This window comes from Trichosurus vulpecula, chromosome 2 (genome assembly GCF_011100635.1).
Source record: "Trichosurus vulpecula isolate mTriVul1 chromosome 2, mTriVul1.pri, whole genome shotgun sequence".
Taxonomy (NCBI): domain Eukaryota; kingdom Metazoa; phylum Chordata; class Mammalia; order Diprotodontia; family Phalangeridae; genus Trichosurus; species Trichosurus vulpecula.
In genome coordinates, this window is record NC_050574.1 from 156,582,690 (window position 1) to 156,605,356 (window position 22,667).

The window sequence follows — 22,667 nt, forward strand, 5'->3', positions numbered from 1 at the left end:
CATTTTAAGGTTTACAAAGTTCTTTACAAACATCTCATTTTATCCTCACAACAACCCCAGTGGGTGGATGCTATTATCGCTTCCATTTTACAGATGAGGAAACTGAGGCAGAGGTTAAAGGACTCGCCCAGGGTCACACAGCTAGTAAATGTCTGAGGCGAAATTTGAATTCAGGTTTTCCCAACCCCAGGAGTAGCGTTTTATCCACCGTGTCACGTAGCTGCTTCATTTGTAAAGCATTCTGCAGATCTTACAGCGCTGTGTGCTTTATTTATTTATATGCTTTATTAGCAAAATATGTATCTGAACATAAACTGGTACAAGCAAGATAATTTGCTCCCTCAAGGAAGACAAAACTAGCCAATTTTGGTAATTTGGTCGTCTTCTTCTTTTGGGGAGTCGGACTCTGGGACAAGGGGGCAGGGCCACTCTTGCTGAGGATCAACCAGGAGGCTCCCCTGATACACCTGCTCCTTCCATCCTCTGTAACCGCAGCTTTGCCTCCAGCTCACAGAATCAGCTCTAGGGCAAAGAGGGACCTCAGAGGCCTACCTGACTTGAAGTGACTTGTTACCCCTGGCCTCTTCATCAGCTCTAGTACACACCTAGAGTTGAGATAGGAATTTCTCTCAAGATATGCCAATCAACAAGAAAGCATTTATTAAGCATGTAGTGCGTTCCAGACATGGGTAGTGAGTACCCTAGGGGGTATTTGAATCCGGATCCTTTGACTTCATTGTATGACCACATAGGGCTAGCTGCATCCGTTGATGCACAGAGATATATTACATTTCATAAGTGTACATATTTTTTAACACTAGGAAATTTCCATTTCTGTGGCGGAGAGGCATATTGTGACAAATTCAGTCCCATGTGCTGTAGCAAAGGCGCAAAACCTTGGGCAGACAGAAGATGCCATTTTGAAATGTAGGTCAATCCTTATCTCTGGTGCAGAAATGATTTACCTTAGGTCTCCGACTAGACAGTTTGTTCTTGTTGAATGTATCACTGCTTATGCCAAATGATAATGTTTTTTATAAAGTACTTTGAAAGAGGCAAGAGGGCCTCATGGGGCCTCTGTACTTAACAGTGTCTCCTCCATTGTAATGGTTCTCATATTTCCCAAAATGAACTGAATTGTTCCACATTAAAATCTTTATGGATATCCAATCTACCTCAAACTACCAAGGACAGAAAACTTTCTTTTAAAATGAGGAAGTTTCCATGGAAGCCTAGGTTCAATTGTAGCCTTAATTTCCGATTGAAATGCAGATTTTGTAACAGGGGACTTAGAAAAAAAAGATTGTTAGTATTTCTACTTTATGCTGAATTATACCCATGGAGCTACAACTTCTGATAAATAAATCCAGATCTCATAAATATCTATACTTTGCTTCCTGGAACATCATCTAATTGATTTATAAAGGGTTAAAATTCTGGGTGTGATCTTAATGCACGTGTGACTTTGAACAATGAGGAAGTTGAATAATTGAAGTCCCTTCTAGGGTTGTCTATCTGAAAACAATTCATAACTCTTGAATCTAGTCAAGCCCCCCTTAAGGGGGGCACCCCAGGCCAGCCATGTTTCATTCCTCTCCAAGCTACACTCCCAACTTTCTCTACCATTCCCCGACATCTTGTCCTCAACTCCTACCTGATTTTTGTTTCCTTCAGTTTTTTTTATATATATATTTTCTTCCTCCATTAGAATGTCTACTTAATAAACACTTTCTTGTTGATTGCCGCATTTTGAGAGAAATTTTTATCTCAATTTCAGGTATGTACTAGAGGTGATGAGGAGGCCAGGTGTAATTTATGAGGTTGGCATGGTGAAATGAGTCCTGTAGTTGGGGTCGAGAGGCCAAAGTTGTAAAAGCACGTCATTTACCTATTCTGCATTTCATTTCCTCTTCTCTAAAATTGGAATAATGCAGTGCCTACTTCACAGCATTGTTATAAGAATAAAAGGAGATCTCTGGAAAGCTATTTGCAAACCTTAAAGCACTATGTATGTCAGCCTTTATTATTATTTTAAGAAAATGGGGTAGGATTGGGCTGAGATCCCAAAACTCCTTTCTGCAATTCACATTCTAAAATTTGGATGATGAGAAAGTAGGGATTCTCTGGATAGTCAGTTAACAATCAGTAAGTGCTTGCTATGTGCCGGGCACTGTGCTATCTTCTGGGGTTACAAAGAAAGCCCAGAACAGATTCTGTCCTCAAGGAGCTTGCAGTCTATTGAAGGAAACAGTATGCAAATAACTGCATACATATAAGATATATACAATATAAGTAATCTAAAACTGAAGGCACAGGGCGGGGGTGCAATATGGTGAGGACTGGGAGAGGCCTTCTGTAGAAAGTGAGGTTCGAGCTGAGTCTTGGAAAGGAGAAAAAGAAGCTAGAAGGCAGAGGTGAGGAAGGAGAGCACCATGCAAAGGCATGGAGGTTGGAAATGAGAGTATTTTGTGTAAGAACAGCAAGGAGACCAGTGCAGCTGGAACACAGATTACATGGACTGGAGAGATAGGAATGGTCAGGTTGTGAAGGTCTCTAAATGCCAAACAGGATTTTATATTTGATCCTGTAGGTAAAAGGGAATCACTGGACATTACTGAGTCAGAGTGGGGTGTGGCATGGTCAGACTTGCACTTCAGGAAAAATCACTTTGGCAACTTAGTGCAGGCTAGATCAAAGAGGCTCGGAGAGACTTGAGGCAGAGAGACTGATTAGAAGGCTGTTGCAATAATCCAAGTGAGAGGTGATGAAAGCCTGGAGAGCTATTGTGAATGGAGCAACAAGATTTGGTAGTAGTTTGGGTGTGTGGAGTGGGTGAGACTGAGAAATGGAGGATGTGGTTGTGCAACTGGGAGGATGGTAGTGCCTTGGAGAATGATAGGGCTGCTGGGAAGAGGGGAAGATTTAAGGAGAAAGAGAACAAATTACGCTTTGGAAATGAGTTTGAGATGCTAATGGACATTCAACTTAAGATGTCCAAAAACCAGTTGGGGATAAGCAAGTAGCTTAGCTGAGACACTATGGCTGATACATGAATCTAGGAGTTATCTGCCTAGAGAAGATAACCAAATCCGTGGAGTTGATGAGATCACCAAGGGAGATTAAATAGGGAAAAGAGGAGGGACCCAGACAGAAGCTAGGGGTACACTGCAAATGTAGTGGGCAGGATACAAATGAAATACCAGCAAAGGAGACTGAGAAGTATAGTAGGGCTCTCCTTTGTCCCGTATTTCTCCCCATTTCATTACTCTTGGTTCCTCTCTGAACTGATGGATTTCTTTCACATAGAATCATGAAATTCCAGAGTGGGAGGGGTATCTGTCGTCACTGAGTCCAATACATACCCAAACTCCCCTTACAATATCTGACACCCTAAAAAAGGTCCTTATTAACTTATGCATGGTCTATTCTAACAGCCTTCTCATCCGTCCCCCTTGCTTCAACTTCCCATGCCAATCCATCTTCCCTACAGCTGCTAGTGATTTCCTTAAAGTGCAGATCAGACCATGCCACTGCCTCTACTCAATAAACTTCAGTGACTCACCATTACCTCCAGGATCAAATATAAGATCCTCTGTCATCCGAAGCCTTTATAACCTGGTCTGTTCTTACCTTTCCAGTCTTCTCATACTTACTTACACTTTCACTTTGTGAAAATACTTGGTAAAAAAAACAAAAAAACAAAAAAACCCAAAAAACTGCAAAGCAAATGTCAGGTGTTTTTGTGCTTATAGCTGGAGAGCATCTGTGTGGTACTCACTGACAAACGGTCATCCAGATCCAACACAATTCCAAAGTACTCATGATGAAAAACGCTATCCACATCTAGAGAGAGGACTGATGGAGTCTGAATGAAGATTGAAGCACAGTATTTTTCACTTTATTTTTTTGTTTTTTTCTTTTAGTCTGTTTCTTCTTTCACAACACCACTAATAAGAAAATGTTTTACATGATTGCACATATAGAACCTATATCAAATTGCTTACTGTCTTGGGGAGGGGCCAGTGAGGGTGGGAGGGAGAAAATTTGGAACTCAACATTTAAAAAAAATGAATGTAAAAAATTGTCATATGTAATTTGGAAAAAATAAAATATTATTTTAAAAAATGGTCATTCAAAAGCGTAAGTGGTGGCAGTAGAGAGCTGGTAAACCTCATGTTAGAAATATGTAGCCACTTCAATCTGTCCAATTGGGCAGAGGCTTGTACCTGAGGGAAAGTAATGGAAGAGCTCAAGGGAAACATTGAAATGTGCAGGGAGACTTCAAGCTGGCATCCCATGTGGAGCTTCTCTTCCCAAACCATATGAAGCAAGGTCACTTTGGGTTTTGTGGGTCATCTCTGAGGGTGCAGGAAGGGGTTGCAAGATGTTCAACGACCCCCATGCAAAGCAATTTCCCCCTTTTGGGAGAACTGAATGAATGATTCCTGGCGACTGAAGGTATATTTTCTGCCTCCTTCTCATCTAGCCCAGCAATAAAATTCCCTATCAAAAATCCTGCAATTTAAGCCTTAGAAATTCCATGATCTGGGATCTTTAATCAGAGGCTTTTTTTTTTAGTTATTATCAGCTGGGTTTCTGAAAATCCTGGATGCCTGAGATTCAGCTAGGAGAGCAGGGGGGCAGACAGGCCATGTATGTCCCATCACAAAGTCCATGAATATGATTCCCATTGTGAAGAAAGTACGGCAATGCAAGGATCTAAAAAACCTCCAAAAGACTCATGATGGAAAATGCTAACCATAAAAAGAACTATGGAGTCTGAATGCAAATCGAAGCATACTATTTGCTCTCTTTTTTTCTTCTTTCTTATGGTTTTTCCAATTGCTTCTTATTCTTCTTTACATGATTAATGTGAAAATGTGTTTAATATGAATGTACATGTAGAGCCTATATCAGATTGCATACTGTCTTGGGGAAGGGAGAGGTGAGAGAGGGGAAGAAAACATAGAACTAATCTTATGGAAGTGAATGTTGAAAACTAAAAATAAATGAATTAATTAATTGAAAAAGAAAGTAAGACACATACATGAACACACATGCACATTTTGTTTCTTCAGAAAACTTTTACTTGGGGGAGGGGGACACTAGACAGTGCAAAACTACAACATTATGTTTAACCTTTCTCTGTAAACATAGCAGCCTTGTTTATATCTTATTTCCATCTGATTTTCAGTCTCTCACCACTTTTTAACGAAAGTCTGCAGAGGTTAGTTATTGACCTTTTCAAGGAAGTAAGCAATGTATTAGTATCTATAAACACCATATTGCAGTGTTTTAAAGACATTTGTGTCTTATGAAGAGATATTTCAAGAAAATGCATTGTTTTTTGGGGGGGAGGGGAGAAATGGGGACACATCCTTTTTTCTTTTTGAGAGAGATAACAAGGTCCTAAGCTGTTATCCTCTCCCTGTCTGCTGGGGCCATCTTTATCAAAGATGCTACAGCAAAAACATTTTTTCTTTTAGAGTTAAAAAAAATAAGAACTGAGTACAGCATTTCCCAAATTAATTTTCTCAGTGAACACTTTGGAACTCAACGTATATTGATAGAATCCATAAATGGTGCTCTAGGGCATCTGGAGGTCTAAAATATACCCATGAAAAAAGGCCAGGGAGATTTGGCAGACAAAAAGAACAAATTAAGCCTAGTTCCATAAATCCAAAATAAAATCATTACATAGAATAATATTTTGTTTATGAAACTAATTTCATACTTAGTATTTTAGAGGGGAAAATATCAGTGGCATTGACATTGTCTTCTGGAGACTCAGTCTCATTAAGCAGAGCACCAGGGTTCTGCAGAGCGGTGTTTGGGAAATGCTGTTAGTGCTTGCAGGATTTAAGTCAACGCAGTACTTTTCTTAAACTGGGGGTCATGACCCAGGTTGAGAAAAATTTGGCAATGACCAAAAATTAATTCAAAATCAAACTCGTAATGAATCCGAGATGTTTCTAATAGTGCCTGCCTGTGTTGCATCAGGCAACTTCACTGCACTTTGCATTGTACATGCCCTCTGGCCACGCAACCCTGGTCAATAGCCCCACTTTGAAACAGACCTTTAACCTGCAAGACTAATAGAGCTCTAAGTAAATTTCAGCACAATCATTCTCTCTCCAAGGCACCAGAGCGCCTCATGGATCTAACATCATATACTGAGTACCTGTTATGCGTACCACCTCTCATCTGAGATACATTCCTCCCTCTGGTAGACAGAGCAAAGGGCTCAAGAAATTTGTGGAAAGATGTCACAGAGAAATAATTTATTTTATCAAGTCTCACGCTATAAATGGCAAATTATCTTTACAGCTGAAATGGGAACATAAGAAGCAAAAAACCCCAACGAATTCAAAGCACATTACAGTGGTCACTAGGAAGTTAATTACTAGTAATCATGTATCACAATGCCATGCCATCCTCCTCAGTCTTTTGAAAAAAGTACCTACCTACAGTTATGGGGGGAAATGATGTTACTACCAAGAACACTCCTCAGAACAATTTAATGATGAAATCATAGGGTGAAAATTCAATTTCTGTAAAGTGAAGATTTCAATTGACCTCCATTCCCTCAGAGATCACTCCATATAATTTCCACGGCCTTCAAAATTTCATGTCTTCAAGGTTGTTCTGAGTAAACATTAAATTGACAGCTTGCAGTTGTCCCAAAACAGAGAATATGAGGCCCTTCACTACCCATATGCAGGAACCTGGTAGTTTTCACAGAACTGCCAATAACTACATGAATTCTGCCCAAGCCATTAAGAACCAAAGCCTCAACTCACAGGGAATAGGATCTTAAAGTAATACAAATGTTTTACAGGGCAAATCCTTTTATTAAAGGGATTTGTTCTGTAAAGTTTGGACTCAAAGGGTCACACCCGAGGACCTAGAAGGCCACACATGGCCTCGGGGCCGCAGGTTCCCCAACCCTGCTCTCAAGGGTTTCATGCATTTGGGCAAGGCCCATTGTAGACAGTTTCAAATAGCACTCTGCAGAGTTGGGAGATTTGTCCACATCCTTGAAAGCAAACGCTAAGAATGTTCAAAAGACAAGGAAATTACTTAGTTTTTCTATAGCAAAAGATTTTACTCAAAATCATTACTGTTCCACTGCCAACTGGAATCCTCATGGTATAGTGAAAAGAGGGCTAACCTTGGTGGTGCAGGACCTGAGTTCAATGGTTCTGCCACTTAGTGGATGACCTTGGGCAAGTCACCTAGCTTTTCTGGGCCTTAGTTTCTTCATTTTTAAGATGAGGACGTAGAACTCTCTGACCTCTAAGTCCCTTCCAGCTCTAGATCTAAGGGAAGTACGTTGGGATTTTAAAACTCTGAGAAAAAGACTGAAACAGGCTGCATGAAGAAGACACACAGGATTCTTTAAACAAACACATTTATACTGTAAACCATGCTCCCATCATCAGGAGAGCTGGGCTCGAGCATCTCTGATATGAAGACACACGTGGTAATGTAACGTAAGGAGACCAAGTTGTCAATGTGTCTAAGGTCGTAGCAAAATGCTTTCCAAAAGGTAGCACTACAAACTCAAAGAGTATCATGAAATGGAAAAAGATTTTTAACACTGACTTCTTAATGCACATCATTAGCTATCCTAGAATTCCAGTCACAGAAAAATCAATCTACTTTTTAAAAATCTATGAGGCAGACACTACAATATCTTATGCAATTGTCCCATAAATAAGCACACTGGGTAAGCAACCAGGCCTGACTAGTGAAGATTCAGGTCTGCTCAGCTAAAAACCACTATTCACTTCTAACTATAAACATGGTTTACTGTCAAGATCACAATGAGAGGTTCGCAAATGCAATTTTTAAAAGGATTTATATTCATAAAATTTAAATGGAAGTAAGATCTTCACCAGGAGTGGGGAACATGCAGGCTTGAAGCCACAAGTAGCCCTCTAGGTCCTCAAGTGCAGCCCTTTGACTGAATCCAAACTTCATAGAACAAATTCCCTTAATCAAACTTTAAACTCGGACTCAGTCAAAAGGCATACGTACCAAAGACCTAGAAGGCCACATGTGGCCTCGAGGCCACAGGTTCCCCACAATGGCTTCGAATTCTCATCTGAAAGAATTACCTGATATATCTATCCATCTGTACATAGAATGTCTGTACCTACTGTTATTTTTAAAAATCTGCCTTATAAAATATTTCTGGTAAATGAGTGGCCAAATGGCTCTAGTACGAAGACCTTTCCTAAAGTGACCTATTTTGGCAGGAATTTTTTAATGCTTTCTGATAGAAATCCAATACAGGTTTTCCTTACTTTTAAGCTAAAGAAATATCCCTTTCAAGTTGTATTTCAATTGAATCATATCTTAAACGCATTAGGTGAGCTCAAGGTTTGAAGAAACCCAGCAGGAATTCCCTTTTGGGAATTTGCCAGTTTGGATTCTATGCCTGGGTTTTTAAAGCAAGGCTGTATTTGGAGTCACCCAGATGTGGGTTAAAAAGTTATTTTTGTCTCTATTTTAACTAGACTCTAGTTAAAAAAACTAGACTAATTTTCAGGTTAGTGTTCTCTATACCTTGGACTTCCTGACTTAAATGTTTGTTTTACAGCAATATTTGTTGCCAAAAAAAAAAACCCAAATGAAAATAAACAACTCCTGCCCCCAAACCCAAGACTTCGTTCAAGACATTAGACAGGTCTGATGTAGAAACTGCTTAAATTAAGGGGGCCAAAAAATCTAAAATGTGATACAAAAGCTTTAACAATAGAGTCTAATTTTTATTATCCCCAAAATAAGACACTTAGGAGAAAGTCAGTTTTTCTACCTACTTGCCATCCGTACGTACCTTGTAGGACACTTTATGGTCCAACAGTGATTATTAAGTACCCCAGGAGCTTACTATTCCCTATATCCTTACTTGATTTTTATCTTTAATAAGTTCATATCTTCGTGTTGATCTGGAATTGATTACCATTATCTGCCATAGAATGGCTTTTTTCCCAGATTTCTTGCTGGTACCACTTCTTTTCATACCTTAACTGTTTTATTATTTATGTATTAAAATGGTTCTGGTGGCTATACTAGCAATCTTCTTAGCTCTTGGGTAATTTATTCAATATGTTCTTAAAACACCATCACTTTGCCTCTTGCTCACAATACTGAGAATCTTTGAGCTCACCATCCCAGTGCAGACACTAAATCAGTTCCTTGCCATCCTCACAAATGTGCACCAGTTGTGAGTTGGGCCCAATCCAAGGTAGGTAATAGACTGATTCTTTGATTTCTCTAATCAACCAGGCTTGCACCATAATGGGGATGCTACTCATCGTAAAAGTCACAACACTGAAAGTTAGAGGGAAAAAGTCATTATGAAGACTCCAGGAGTCTCTGGCGAATTTTCTTCTCTTCATTACTTGATTTGGCTTCATCGCTTAAATCCTGATCTGTCAAAACTGAAAACAAAACAAAAACCTCACATTTTAGATGGCAGCATTAATTGAAGGGAACCAGTCTCATCCCCTAGAAACTGCTTTTCTCCTAACTGATCTGGATGGATTCTGAAAAAGGTCTCCCTTTGCTTTACCAGGTTTGGGCTTTTAGGCATTTTTAAGCATTTGGAAGTCATTCCCAGACAACCATTTAAATCAACAATTACATGAGAACTTTGACCCATTTGAGTCTAAGGTTAGTTGTCACCATCCAATGCCTTTGAAAAAAAATCACTAAAAGCTTCTACCAGAATTATGGAAACTGAAAACATGAAAATTGATCAGGCTTCGCTTCCCAGAACTATCAAAATATTTGACCAAATTTGAGAACTTAAATTTTGTCTTTTAGTCAGCTTAATTAAGCTTTTGGTAGGTTAATGAGGCAAAGAGAGCTAGCTGGGCAGAGTAAGCTTATGTGAATTCTAGTTAGTTGGCCAATCACCCTTTGATTTGCCCCCTTTGTCAATAATCTGAGAATTTTTCCCTCCGTTATAGAAATATGTGGGTAATTGTGAAATCTGTCACACTCACAAAGGCTCACCAGACAGACAGAAGGTATACACACACATATGCATATCTTAATAGCTATACTTTAACTTCAACAGATTTGGCTTGGCTTTTCCAGAAGTATCAAAGGATTTACGCAAATTTTAGAACTCAAATTTCGTTTTTAGTCAATTTTGACCACACTTGAAGTCATACCTCAACTTTAAGAGGCAGAAAAAACACAACTGAGTCAGTGCTTGGCTGAGACATAATTAATGGTTTCACTGAAGGCTGTAGAGATCCTCAGAACTGGGAGGGGAGCATGTGGAAGCCCCAGGATGGTATGGGTACACATATGCATGGTTAGATAGATAGACAGATAGATACAAAAGAAGAAACAAAGACAGAAGATAAATAGGAGACAGATGAAAGAAAGAGATAGATAGATATACATATAGGAAGAACCAGAGATTGACAGATACAGATATATAAAGCTAGATATAGGCAGATCTAAAGATCGATAGATATATAAAACAGATGCAGATAAATGAGAGAGAGATGGGAGAAAAAGATATATAAAGATAACTATAGATAGACATATAGATGTGGTTATAGGTTAAAATATAGATAGATAATACATATTATACATACATATTATTATGTATTATATATAATATTACATATATAGAAATATAGAAAGACAGATGGACAAATAGATAGGAGACAGGGAGGCAGAAAATCTGGAAAAGAGAAAAGAAAGATGAAAGGAGGGAAAGTGAAAGGGGCTCTGTGGGTGTCTCCTCTTTAGAAGTGTTTAGGATGATACTGGACCTCTCCTCTTTCTGACCATGAAATACCCATTCCCGTCCTCCTCCATACTCCATATTATCGTCACCTAAAATAACACTAAAATATAGTTTGAACTTTCAACAGAGGGGGTGATAATATCTATATCTACCCAAGAAAGGGTAGCTAACGGTCCTCTGAGGGCTGCCCTTCACCTCTGACCTTAAAGACATCCCTACCATTGAGCTCCATTGCATCATTCCCAGTTTCTGCTCCCTTTTTGTCTGAAGGCTTGGTGATTTTACCATCTACAACATCAGTCTTGATCATCCCAAGGTTAGACAGGAGTAGCATGGGGTCAGTCCCCTGACTGTTGTTTTTAATGTTCTCCAGGACTTTAAGACACTTAAAGGACTTAAGTTCACTTATATTTTCTTCCAGGAAAAGGTAGTAGAGGCTCAAGTCATTGTACTCTTCTGACTTGAAGTGCAAGATATCAAAGGTGGGCAGGATTTCATATACTTTGAGAACGTCGGTCTTCTGCCTAAATGGAACCAAGAATGTGTACACGACCACGGGTGCCAGAAGAGCATAAACCACCAGGTTAATGAAACTGAGAAGCTGGAAAATCCCAACTGCAATGAGCTTACACTGAATCTGTTCTGGAACTGTGCTGTCATTCTTCAGGATTCCCGACTTGATGCTGCAGACAAACTCATCAGAGAGGGAGGAAAGGCTGAAGTAATAACCCAGGTAGACACAGGCCAGCAGTATAATTATAAAAGTCACAGCCCTGCAGATGAGGTACTTGACTATTAAATTCTTTGACTGCTTTTTTGTCTTCAAATACTGTTCCACTATTGGGTATTTGAAATGGCTTTCAGAGATTTCCCAGATACTTTAAAGAAAAAAAGAGAGAGAAAAAAATTGATTAAGTAAAAACTTATTAGTAATAGTAATTTATAAATTATGGTAAATTATAAATAGTAATTAGTAAAAACTAATTAGTACCTCATAGAATAAGTGGGATGGGACTACACTTTATCAGAGAAATCTGCTCTAAGTGACCTTTTGTTAGCACTGCCATTCCAGAATTTGATTTGAGGCACTATTTTAAAGTTGTTTGGAGAGCAATGTTGGGAGAGCTCAGCTGAGTTCTTTTTCTACTCTACCATATTGGTTCCCAATAATCCACAGTATATTTTATAAGAAGGACTATGATTCATATACTTTTTGTCACTAAAGCCAGACCTTTTGAAGACAGATGGGAATTTAGAGAATGTCAAGTTCACCTGCTCATTCATTTCATAAATGAAGAAAGTAAGGCTCAAGGAAGATAAATAAATTTTGAAAGGCCACATGGTAAGTTTGTAAGAGAGCTGGGACTCCAACCCAAGTCTTCTGACTCAGAGGTCAGTGCTTCTCTTACTGTGACATGCTGGGATCCACCAATTAAGAGAGTGCCATTCTTGCTCAAGGCAAAACCCAAAAACTGAAGAGTAAAGCAGTGTCTTCTTATTCTAACCCAAATAGGCAACTAAAAGACATAGGTATAGTAGGCCAAGGATGGAATGCATATAACAACGGCTGGTAAGAATACAGCTAGGTCCTGATAAGTGTAATAGTATGAACAATGAATTCTTGGAAGTATTTCCACTATTCAAATTCACAATCCATATTTCTATTAGGCTAGGACCAATTGCCACATTTTATATTATTATAACCTTGAATAGTGTGAATTAAAATACACACAACCATTTCAGAGGATTCATTATTCACACTGAGAGCTAGCTGTATAACTTCCTGAGTCTTACAAATTACACAACTGGAAAGGAAGAAAAGAGAAGAAAATGGCATACACACATATACATATATATTCATGCATGTGTTTGTACACACGTGTATGTATATGTTGGATATGTGTATATGTATACATATATATTCATACATCTGTGCGCGCGCACGCGTGTGTGTGTGTGTGTGTGTTGTGTGTATGTATGTGTGTATTTGGATATACACCATGACACCAAAGACAGTTGCTATGTAGGAAGAAAAACAGCAAACAATCTGATAAACTAATTGATACTTTAGAAGCATCACTACTTTACCAAATCACCCCTGAGAAAGCTAGTGTTTTCAAATGAAAAGGGCATTGTTTAACCTAAAGGAAGGAGCAGAATTCCAGTGGTAGAAATGCAGGCATTATTACAGGTGGATGAGATAGAGATTTCTGAAGACTGGTTTTAGGTTGGTCTAGGCCTCAGGAATGGAACAAGAAACTGTCAGAGGGAGACCTGGTCCCCACATACTAAGACTGTTAGAATCCCCATGCAGTCTTACCTTTGCCCATCACCCTCATTCACACTCACAAATGGGCTGGGGCCATCTCTCACATCAACACCATGAAAACTCTTCACAGCTTTGATGGCCCGGTTGTAAACTTTATCAAGTTCCTCCATTATAAACTTCATATCCGAACAAAGGTGAGGGGCCGCAGTGAAACGCCAAAACAAACTAGGCATGTACAACAGTATGGCGAGCATCAACAAAATGTAAGGGAAAAACTAAAGGGAGGAAACAGAGAGAGAAAAGTCATTAAACCCAACCAGGAACCTCCTTTCACTTCTCTCTTCTGTTCAGGGTACCTTTGTGAATCCAGACAGTCAAATTCATAACCTCAAAGTCATCCTCAAGTCTCTCCTCTTGGTTATCCCTCAGATCTCGTCAATTGTGAAGTCTCCTTGGGTTGACCTTCACAGTATCTCCCACCTTCTCTCTCCTCACACAGCTATAATCTTGTTTCAAGCCCTCATCAACACTCTCATGGACCACTGCAAATAGCCTCTTAGTCTCCTTGTCTCCAGTCTCTCTCCTCTCCAATCCACCCCCCACAAAGCTGCCAAATTGATATTCCCAAAGCACAGGTCTGATGATGGTTCTCTCCTCAAAAAGCCCCAGGATTTCCCTCTTGCTTCTAGGATAAAAAAAAACTCCATTTGGCTTTTAAAGCCCTCCTTGGTTGGGTGCCAGTTTAACTACCTAGGCTTAGTGCCCATTTTTTCCCTCACATGCTGCATTACAGACTGCTTGCCTTTCCCCATTCTCCCCGATCTCTTGTTTTTGTGTCATATTATGAGTCTTCCTTCTTGCCTGGAATACACTCCCTATTCATCTCTACTTCATAGAATCCCTGGCTTACATCAAGGCTCAACTCAGGTGCCACCTGTTCAGGAAGCCTGTCCTAGGTACTCTCTCTCCCTTTCCCATTCCCCCCACATCCCTGGTTGCAATTGCTGGTAGCTTCCCCCCTCAAAATTAGCTTTGTACTTAATTTTCTGTATACATATTTTCCCCCAATAGGATCTAAGCTCCCTAAGGGCAAATCCTTTTAATTTTTCATCTGTGGTTATCCTAGCAATCAGCAAAGTACCTGGCACATAGTAAATGCTTAATAAACCCTTGCTGAATGAGCTAACTGAGCCTTTATGGTTCTAGTTCCAATTTCCCTCCCATTCTGAAGGGTGAGCGTATATAACATATAGTGTGCGATTATGAAGGAATGACACTTGTTTGGATGTATGACTGATGTATTCTGGCACTGGACAGAAGTCATGCATGGAGAGTTACATGTTAACAGAACATAGTCTATACCTGGTTAATTTCTCAAGTGGGCCATGAAAGTATTTGGACAAAGAGGTCCCTTCTTTGACCCACGTGGGAAGGCCTTTACATGGTCAGGTTTCAGACGGGGACTAGGTGAGAGAGAGTTACAGTCTGCAAGGGTTTGAATCTGGTTTACACCTGTGCCAAAAATGAAAGAGGGACCTCTCTCTCCCTCCACCCTCTGTGGGAAAGTCAGATGATCATTTTCTCTTTCCAGCCTAAGAAAGAAGGCTTAGGGAGCAGTATATAAGTGGACTCCAAGTGGATTCTGTGTTATGATGGCTTTTTCTATTAGGACTGAACACACCTGAGTTGGGGATTAAATGATTTGCTCACTACTGCCCTTGGGTGCTGAGTCTCCACAGTGGGAAATGAACCATCATCTTGGGTTTCGCTGGGTTTTTAGCACAGTGCCCAGCACAGGACAGGTGCTTAATACATTTTTACTTATTGATTGCTGCTGATGGGATAGGGAGGATGGCTACAGACATGGATGCTGGAACCTTACTGACAATCCCAGATTTATAGCTGGGGGATATCTAGTCTCATAACTGACTGAAGATAATGGAGAATAAAAGGACCTGCTGTTTTCATTGTTGGTTAGCAACAAGACACTTGGCTTTCTTTCTTTTTTTTGGTAAATTTTTTATGCATTTTAAACTTAAATACAGAAATGAGAAAAGAAAAAAAAAGACCATTGTCATGTACACAGCAGAACACAAGAGAGGACTTAATATCAAACAATAAAATTTCCATTTCAAGAAAACCTATATAATAAATACTCCACATTGTTTTCCAAGCTACGCAGCTTTTCTTTGCTTCCTTGTAGGTTTTCTTTTGTTCTCTGCTACGCACTTTTTACTTTATCTCCTCACCCTGCCCCCCCCCCAAGAAGGCTACAATTAAACATGGAGGCACATATATATTTATACATGTATATGCCAACATATACACACATGTATATCTCTACACATACATATTTTATACATATATACATTCATACACATATATGTAAGACCTATGCACATTTCCACTTTTGATCTCTTTCTCTGCAGGTGGAGAGCATCTTCCTTCATAGGTCCAAGTCTTTCCATATTTTTCTAAATCAACCAACTCATCATTTCCTAAACCACAGCAATATTCCAACACAATCACATCCTATCTCAGAGATTGGCAAGTTTTTCCCCAATTACCTACATTCCTTCTATTCTTGGCTACATTGGCTTCATTTATATAAGAAAATTTAATTTAAAATAGTCAAAATTATCCATTTCACAATTCAACAATACTATCACCTTACAGTATAGTTTAAGGTCTGACATTGCTGAATCTCCTTCCTTTACATCTTTTTTCCCCTGGTTTGTTTGAAATTCCTGACCTTTTGTTCTTCCAAACAGTCTTTGCAACGCTTGGCTTTTTAGAGCAAAATGTACCCTGAAAACCTCATTTACAAGAAGTCCTTCCTACGGATGTTAAAATCATACATAATTCCTTGGCCAGTGAAACCACAGAGATAAGATAATAAGGTTAAAGAATGAAGCCTTCATTATATTTGTAATGGGAGTCTGGTGCATACACAGACCCTGTCAGCTTGCCAAGATGGTGTCTCCATGTGGAAGATGCTAGGTAGCTGTTTCCAGGATAAGAGTGAACATGTGTTAGAGAGACCCATGGGTGGACATTCTGAAACTGGTTCTGGACTATGCTACAAACTCCTGTCCTCACAGCTCCCCCTCCCCCAACTGAGGTCATACAGCTCCCAAGAAGTGGGGCCTCCTTGGTCTGCTCATTTGTTCTTTTCTGTTCTAGGTGGTAGAAGTGGAGTCTCTGACCTTAGGAGTTTCAAAAGTAGGAAGAGTGAATCATGGTAATACAGAAATCAGAACCTAGGCCAGATTTGGCAGTGAGTGCAGCATAAATACCCCTTGTAGCATAGTCTCTCACTAGATGCCATTGGTGAAGGAGTTACCTTGTTCTCCTAGACATAAATACAGCAAAGAGGCAGCCAGAGCTGAGTATGGAAATAGTTCTGCTATGCAGAGAATAAGAAAAAGCTCCTCCCAATTATGTGGTGGGCCATCCGGAACCAGTTTCAGAATGTCCATACGTGAGTCCCTCACTTGGAATAAACTCTGCATGCTTAGTTTTTCTTGTGAAACGCCCTTATGTCAAAACTTTGTTCACAAGAAGGTATGAACGCCATGACCACCATCACTATAAATGTCTTCCACCCTCCCTCCCCCCCTTCCTTCAGTAACCCACAGCTGGCAGCAAAGAGAGTTATCTGTACTACTTGTTCATGAAAAGGAGAAAATGTCCCTTGTCTTGGAGAAGGAAGGCTGCTTTACCCTTAATCCAGAATGCCTGGTTCATACCCCAAGAGCGTTGCTGAGGGGAACACAAACAATCTGAGGAGACACGTCACGTATATTCACTTTGCTATTCCTGCTGCTACAGAGACTTCATTCTCCAGCTAATCCCACAGCAGCATGTAACTAGGTTTATGAAAAAATGTTAGCCCGCTTCCCCTGATCTCACTGGGCATACAATAGTGGGTGATTAGCGCGGGCTCCGGCTGCCTCATTTGAGATTCCTGCTAACACAGCAAGGTAAGTTTTCACCCAGGCCCACGCTGGAGAGTTTGCATTGTTGTGAAATGTAATTACTAGGATAACAAAGTCAGCCAGGATTCATAGTCTCAAAAGCCAGGCATTATCTACCATAGCCCACTGGAGAAAAGTACGATTTTTACCTTGGTCTCAAGAAATCTATTTCTAAGCCAGGTTGGTTTCAAAGGCAGCAGAATAATAGCATATTATCTCAAACTGAGTGAATGAATGAACAAGTGGCTGTTCATTGGGCACTGCAATTTTGCCCACCTGCCCCAGCCTTGTGGTACTCAGTACTAATGAACAGCTCACCCTGGCTCATTATAATTAGGAAAAATGGGTACTTAAATGTATTAAATTCTGGGTATTTACTTTTTTTTTTGAAATTTTCTCACACCAAGGCCATGTTCATAGGAAAGAATAAATGAGTACTGCCTGTAACACCACCACTGTTTCCTGCTTCTCTTTATCTGCCTAAATTTTCTCCCCATCTATTAATCATGCAATCAGCAAGAATTTATTAAGCACCTACTATGTAGCAAGCACCATCCTATGGCTGAGGTTTTAAAGAAATGTAAAAACAAAAAACCAAAAAAACCCAAAAGGCCCTGCTCTCAACATTCTAGTGAGGGAGACAAGTGGATTATTAGATACAAGACATACACCTTTGAGGGGAAGGCAGTAGCAGTAGTGGTGGAGTGGGAGTGACTGGGTAAAGAATTGGTAAAGGCCTCCCGAAGGAAGGCTGGGATTCTGAGAAGCGAAGATGCAGAGGAAAACATTCCAGGAATGGGGGCAGCCAGTACAAAGTCAAAAAGCAGCAGATAAAACACATATAAAGAACAGGAAGATGCCACTATGAATGTCTGTAGAGAACTAGAAAGATAGGAAGGTGCCAAACCTTGGGTGAGTTTGTGAGAACATGGGATTAAAAGTTAATTCGCAAAAACAGGCACTTAGAAAAGTGACCAATTATAGCCTTTAATATTTCTCTTCACCCAAACAAAGAACATGGGAAAAAAAAAAAACATGAGGATGGCTTTTGAAAGACTTCATAGCCCTCCAATTAACACAATAACAAACCAGAAATCCAAAAGAATGAAGATGAAAAACACCATTCATTTCCCAACAGAGAAGAAATAAACTTAAAATGCAGACATACATTTTTAGACACGGCTAATATGGGAATTTATTTGGATGGGGTGGGTTGGGGTGAGGAGGGAGGGAGAGGTTACTGGGAGAAATGAAAAAAAAAAAACAATGAAAACATGGGGCTGGGAGAAAAGCATCTTAGCAAAGGAGACCTGCTGTTTGTGTATGTGTCTACAAAATTTCTACCCTCAAAATTTGACTTGGGGTATTTCGTGAGGGAGCTGTAGGTTGTTTGCTAAAAAGATACTGTCTGTCCCTCTTCTGCCTTGGGTAGAGAGGCCTGGGCAAAGAGTCAAGAGGCTCCATTTCTACATTTCCAGATCATCTATACCACTTGTTCTCTTCCCTTACCTCCAACTCTCCTGCTATCCACCCAGACTTGGTCTCAGGAAGGGAGAAGACTAGGAAGGAATGGGGAAAGGTTTCCATCACGGTAATGGAGGTGCAAGGAAGGAGTGCCAGTGGACATGAGGGGTGGGGGCAGCAGTACTGAATAAAAGGTTTGGTCAGGTTTAGGATTTAGTGACTGATTTGGTTCCACTACAGAATGGAGATGGTAAACTGAAAGGACAGTGTAGGCTTCTGTGTGGCATAGGAGAAGCAGGGCTGCATTGAGAGTCAGAGGACCTGGGCTCAAAACCCAGCTCTGAAGCTTCCTGCCTTCTATTACCTTGGGCAACATCTCTGGGCCTCATGGGGGGTCATGCTAGATTGTCTCTAAGGTTCTTCTAAAGCTTATGATGTCCATCCTCTCTCAAATGCACAACTATACTACTGAATGTAAATATCTTGTCAGAAGCACTGTGATATATGAGGGGAGTCTAGAAAGGCCTGGGGTTCAAATCCTACCTCTGATGTTACTAGTTTTATGACTTGGATAGGTCACAAAGTTCTGAATCCTGAAAAACAGGGAGAATAATACTTAAAGTGCCTACTTCACAGAGTCGTTGTGAAGAGTAAATAAGATAATCAGACCATAGATTTAGAGTTGGAAGAGATTTTAGGGGTCATCTTGTCCAGGGCTGGGGAACCTTTGGCCTTGAGGCCACATGTGGCCTTCTAGATCCTTAAATGTCGCCTTTTTTTGACTGGAATCCAGACTCAGTCAAAAGGCTGCACTTAAGGATCTAGAAGGGCACAGGTTCCCCAGTCCTGGACTAGTCCAACCCTCTTCATTTGTAGAAGAGGCACAAAGAAATGAAATGATTTAGCATATAAAAATGTTTTGCAAGCCTTAATGAATTACTTACATGCCAGCTGTTATAAGTACTATTATTACCCTAACGAGTGATTCAAGAGAAGTCCCCCCCTTCCCCAAAAGGAAACACATAATTCTAGAAGCCAATTTTCAGCTGTCTAGGTACCTTATTCTTGGTCCTTACCAGGGCTATAGCTGCTCATTACTGGAGTTTACATAATCACTGGATATGTGTTTGATAGTCAAGGGGACCCTAGATTTCGAGTGAGAAGGTACTTCAAAGGCTATCCCATCCTCATGTAACAGATGAAGGTTATAAAACTTGCCCGGGTCACATGGCCAGTGTCTGAGGTAGGATTTGAACCCTGGACTTCTTGACTACAAACCTAGTCCCCTTCCAACTATTATGTTATGCTACCACAGATAAATGTTGTTATTGATATTTCTGTGTCTGGTAAACTAAGGGGTCAAAGAAAAATTGGTTACAAAGTTTTGATTTTTTTTTAAAGCCACACTTTGAGCTTTTCAATGCTACAAAAAGGAGGTAAACAGTATTATACCCCACTTCCCCCAAATCTCTTTGAATACATGATACTATACTGCCATCTGCTGGGCTCTTTTTAATTCTTCTCCTCAACTGCCCGCATCCATTACTTCTATGAGAACGATCAACCAAAGGCTAAGCAAAAGGGGAGGAAAAAGAAGGGATGGAAGAAGGAGAAAGGAGAGAGAAAGGAAAAAGAACGAGGTCCACTTTGTGATTCTTCTAATAGATGAAGTAGTTAAGCAGACAGAACACTGGGCCTGGAATCAAGAAGTCCTAAATTCAAATGCAGCCTCAGACACTAACTTAGCTGTGTGACCCTGGGTAAGTCACTTAACCTATGTTTGCTTCAGTTTCCTCGTCTGTTAAAAAATAAAAAGGGAGCACCTAAATCCTAGGGTGATTGTGGGGGTAAAATGAGATGTTATTTATAAAGAACTTAGCAAACCTAGCTATTAGCATTATTATCACATAAGCTCTCAATACGTACCACCCATTGTGCTAAGGACTCGAGATACAAACACAAAAAAGTCCCTGCTCAAGGAGCTTACATTCTAATAGGAGATGATAATAATACATAAAGGGATGCTGGGAAGCAGATGGGGGGGAGTGAGTGAGTATCTTGATTGAACAACTCATTAGATGACTAATATCTGCAAATCAACACACCAAAGGGAGATACAAAGACAGAAAATAAGATAGGGCTCTGTCCTGAAGGCACGTAGAGTTTATAAGCAGGGAAGAAAAGGGCAGGCATGGACAATCATATTACAAAATAAACACAGTACCACAGTCTCTGAAGACTGGAAATTCCAGGTCATCCAGAGAGCCATCCATGGGGAGAGGCGTGGGGGGTATAAACAGCTTGTTCTACATTTTCAAGGAGAAGAATGACGCACAGGAAGCAGTGGAGAAAGTATCATCAAAAAGATATAAAATGGGAAAATGAAGAGGGCTAGTCTTGAACAAGAGAAGCTAGGTAGCACAGTGGATAGAGCGCCAGGTTTGGAGTCAGGAAGACTCATCTTCCCAAGTTCAAATCTGGCCTCAGACAGTAGCTGGGTGATATAATCTTGTTTGTCTCGGTTTCCTCATCTATAAAATGAGCTGGAGAAGGAAATGGAAAATAACTCCAGTGTCTTTGCTGAGAAAACCCCAAATAGGATCACAAAGGGTCAGACACAATTGAAATGACTGAACAACAACAGCTAACTTTTATAAAGTACCTACTATACGCCAGAATCTGTGCTAAGTACTTTACAATTATCTAATTTGGACAAATCTTAGACAAGATGTCCTAATGCTACACTAGATCTTGCCTAGATCTATGATTTGAAGGCCCCCACCATATTAGGTGGATACCCTCTCAAGGATTCACTGAAGGATACACAGAAGAGTCAAACAAGGTGAGAAGGAATGAAGAGTGGCAATCCATACCACTGGAGGGAATACCTTCTTCCCTGGGATAGGTCACACATACGCTGGAATCTGTGAGAGGAAAGACAAATACAACATCCAAGCCAAGAAGCGGGTGGGGAGGGAAGGATTCAGGGAAGCCTTCAGGAAGAAAGTGGCATTTGTGCCCAATGTGAAAGAACGGACAGGATTTCAACTGGCTCACGATGATGAGGCAGGGATGTTGTGCATAAAGAAGAACAAAAGCCAATGTAGGGAGTGAGCGCTGGATAACTTCACGTTCGTGGCCCAGATCAGGAAGAGCATTTGTGAGAGATGAGCCAGAAATGTGGGCTGACACCGCACTGAATAGGTGCTTGGATGCCAGACTAAGCAGTGTGGACTTGATTTAATAGGGACAAAGAAATCATAGAAACAAGACAGAAACCAATGTCTTCTGGGGAATATAAGCTCTCAGGAGGTTTTTCAGCCTCAGCTGGAGGGCTGACGAGATCATGGAGACACACACCAAATTTGTATAAGCACTGGTCAGAGGAAAAGGAGGGAGAAGAGCTAAGTTCTACACAGAATGGAACCTCAGTTTTTCCATCTGTAAAATGGGGTCATTAGAATAGAGCTGCTTCTAGCTCCAACACTCTTTGATTGAACAACATTCCAGATAAATATTCTTAGTTTGAGTCCACCCTCTATGGAGGAATGTGGAAAAACTGTCTTCATGAAGGAAGGAAACAAGTATTTATTAGGTGACTACTATGAACCAGGCCCTGTACAAAGTGCTTTACAAATATTATCTCATTTGATACTCACAGAAACTCCAGGAGGTAAGTAGGTGCTATTATCATTTCCATTTTACAGTTGAGGAAACTGAGGCAAATGGAGGTTAAGTGACTTGCCCAGGGTCACACAGCTAGTCTCTAAAGTTAGGTTTTAATAATAATAATTAACATTAAACACTTGCTAGCTGTGTGACCCTGGACAAGTCACCTAACCATGTTTGCCTCAGTTTCCTCATCTATAAAACGAGCTGGAGAAGGAAATGGCAAATCCTTTCAGTATCTTTGCCAAGAAAACCCCAAATGGGGTCACAAAGAATAGAACATGACTGAAACAAGTGAATAACATCAGCTAACATTTATATAGCACCTACTATACGTCAGAATCTATGCTAACTGCTTTACAATTATTGCATTTGAGCTTCCTAACAACCCTGGGAGGTAGGTGCTATTATCATCCCATTTTACAGATGGGGAAACTGAGATAAACAGGTTAAAGTGACTTGCCTGCAAGTTAGTAAGCTGGATTTGAGCTCAAGTCTTCCTGATTCTAAG

The 22,667-nt window shown here is 40.2% G+C and overlaps 1 protein-coding gene across 1 annotated transcript in view; it reads right to left on the reverse strand.

Moving 5' to 3' along the window:
* Positions 1–5,395: 5,395 nt before the first annotated feature.
* Positions 5,396–22,667, reverse strand: part of PANX1 (pannexin 1) — a 43,261-nt gene continuing 25,989 nt past the window's right edge. Inside the window, exons 3-5 of the mRNA XM_036744312.1 lie at positions 13,098–13,321; positions 10,997–11,655; positions 5,396–9,449 (exon numbers count right to left, since the gene is read on the reverse strand). Of these exons, the coding sequence (XP_036600207.1) occupies positions 9,364–9,449; positions 10,997–11,655; positions 13,098–13,321 (969 nt within the window). The 3' untranslated portion in view covers positions 5,396–9,363. The remainder of the gene's footprint in view (positions 9,450–10,996; positions 11,656–13,097; positions 13,322–22,667) is intronic.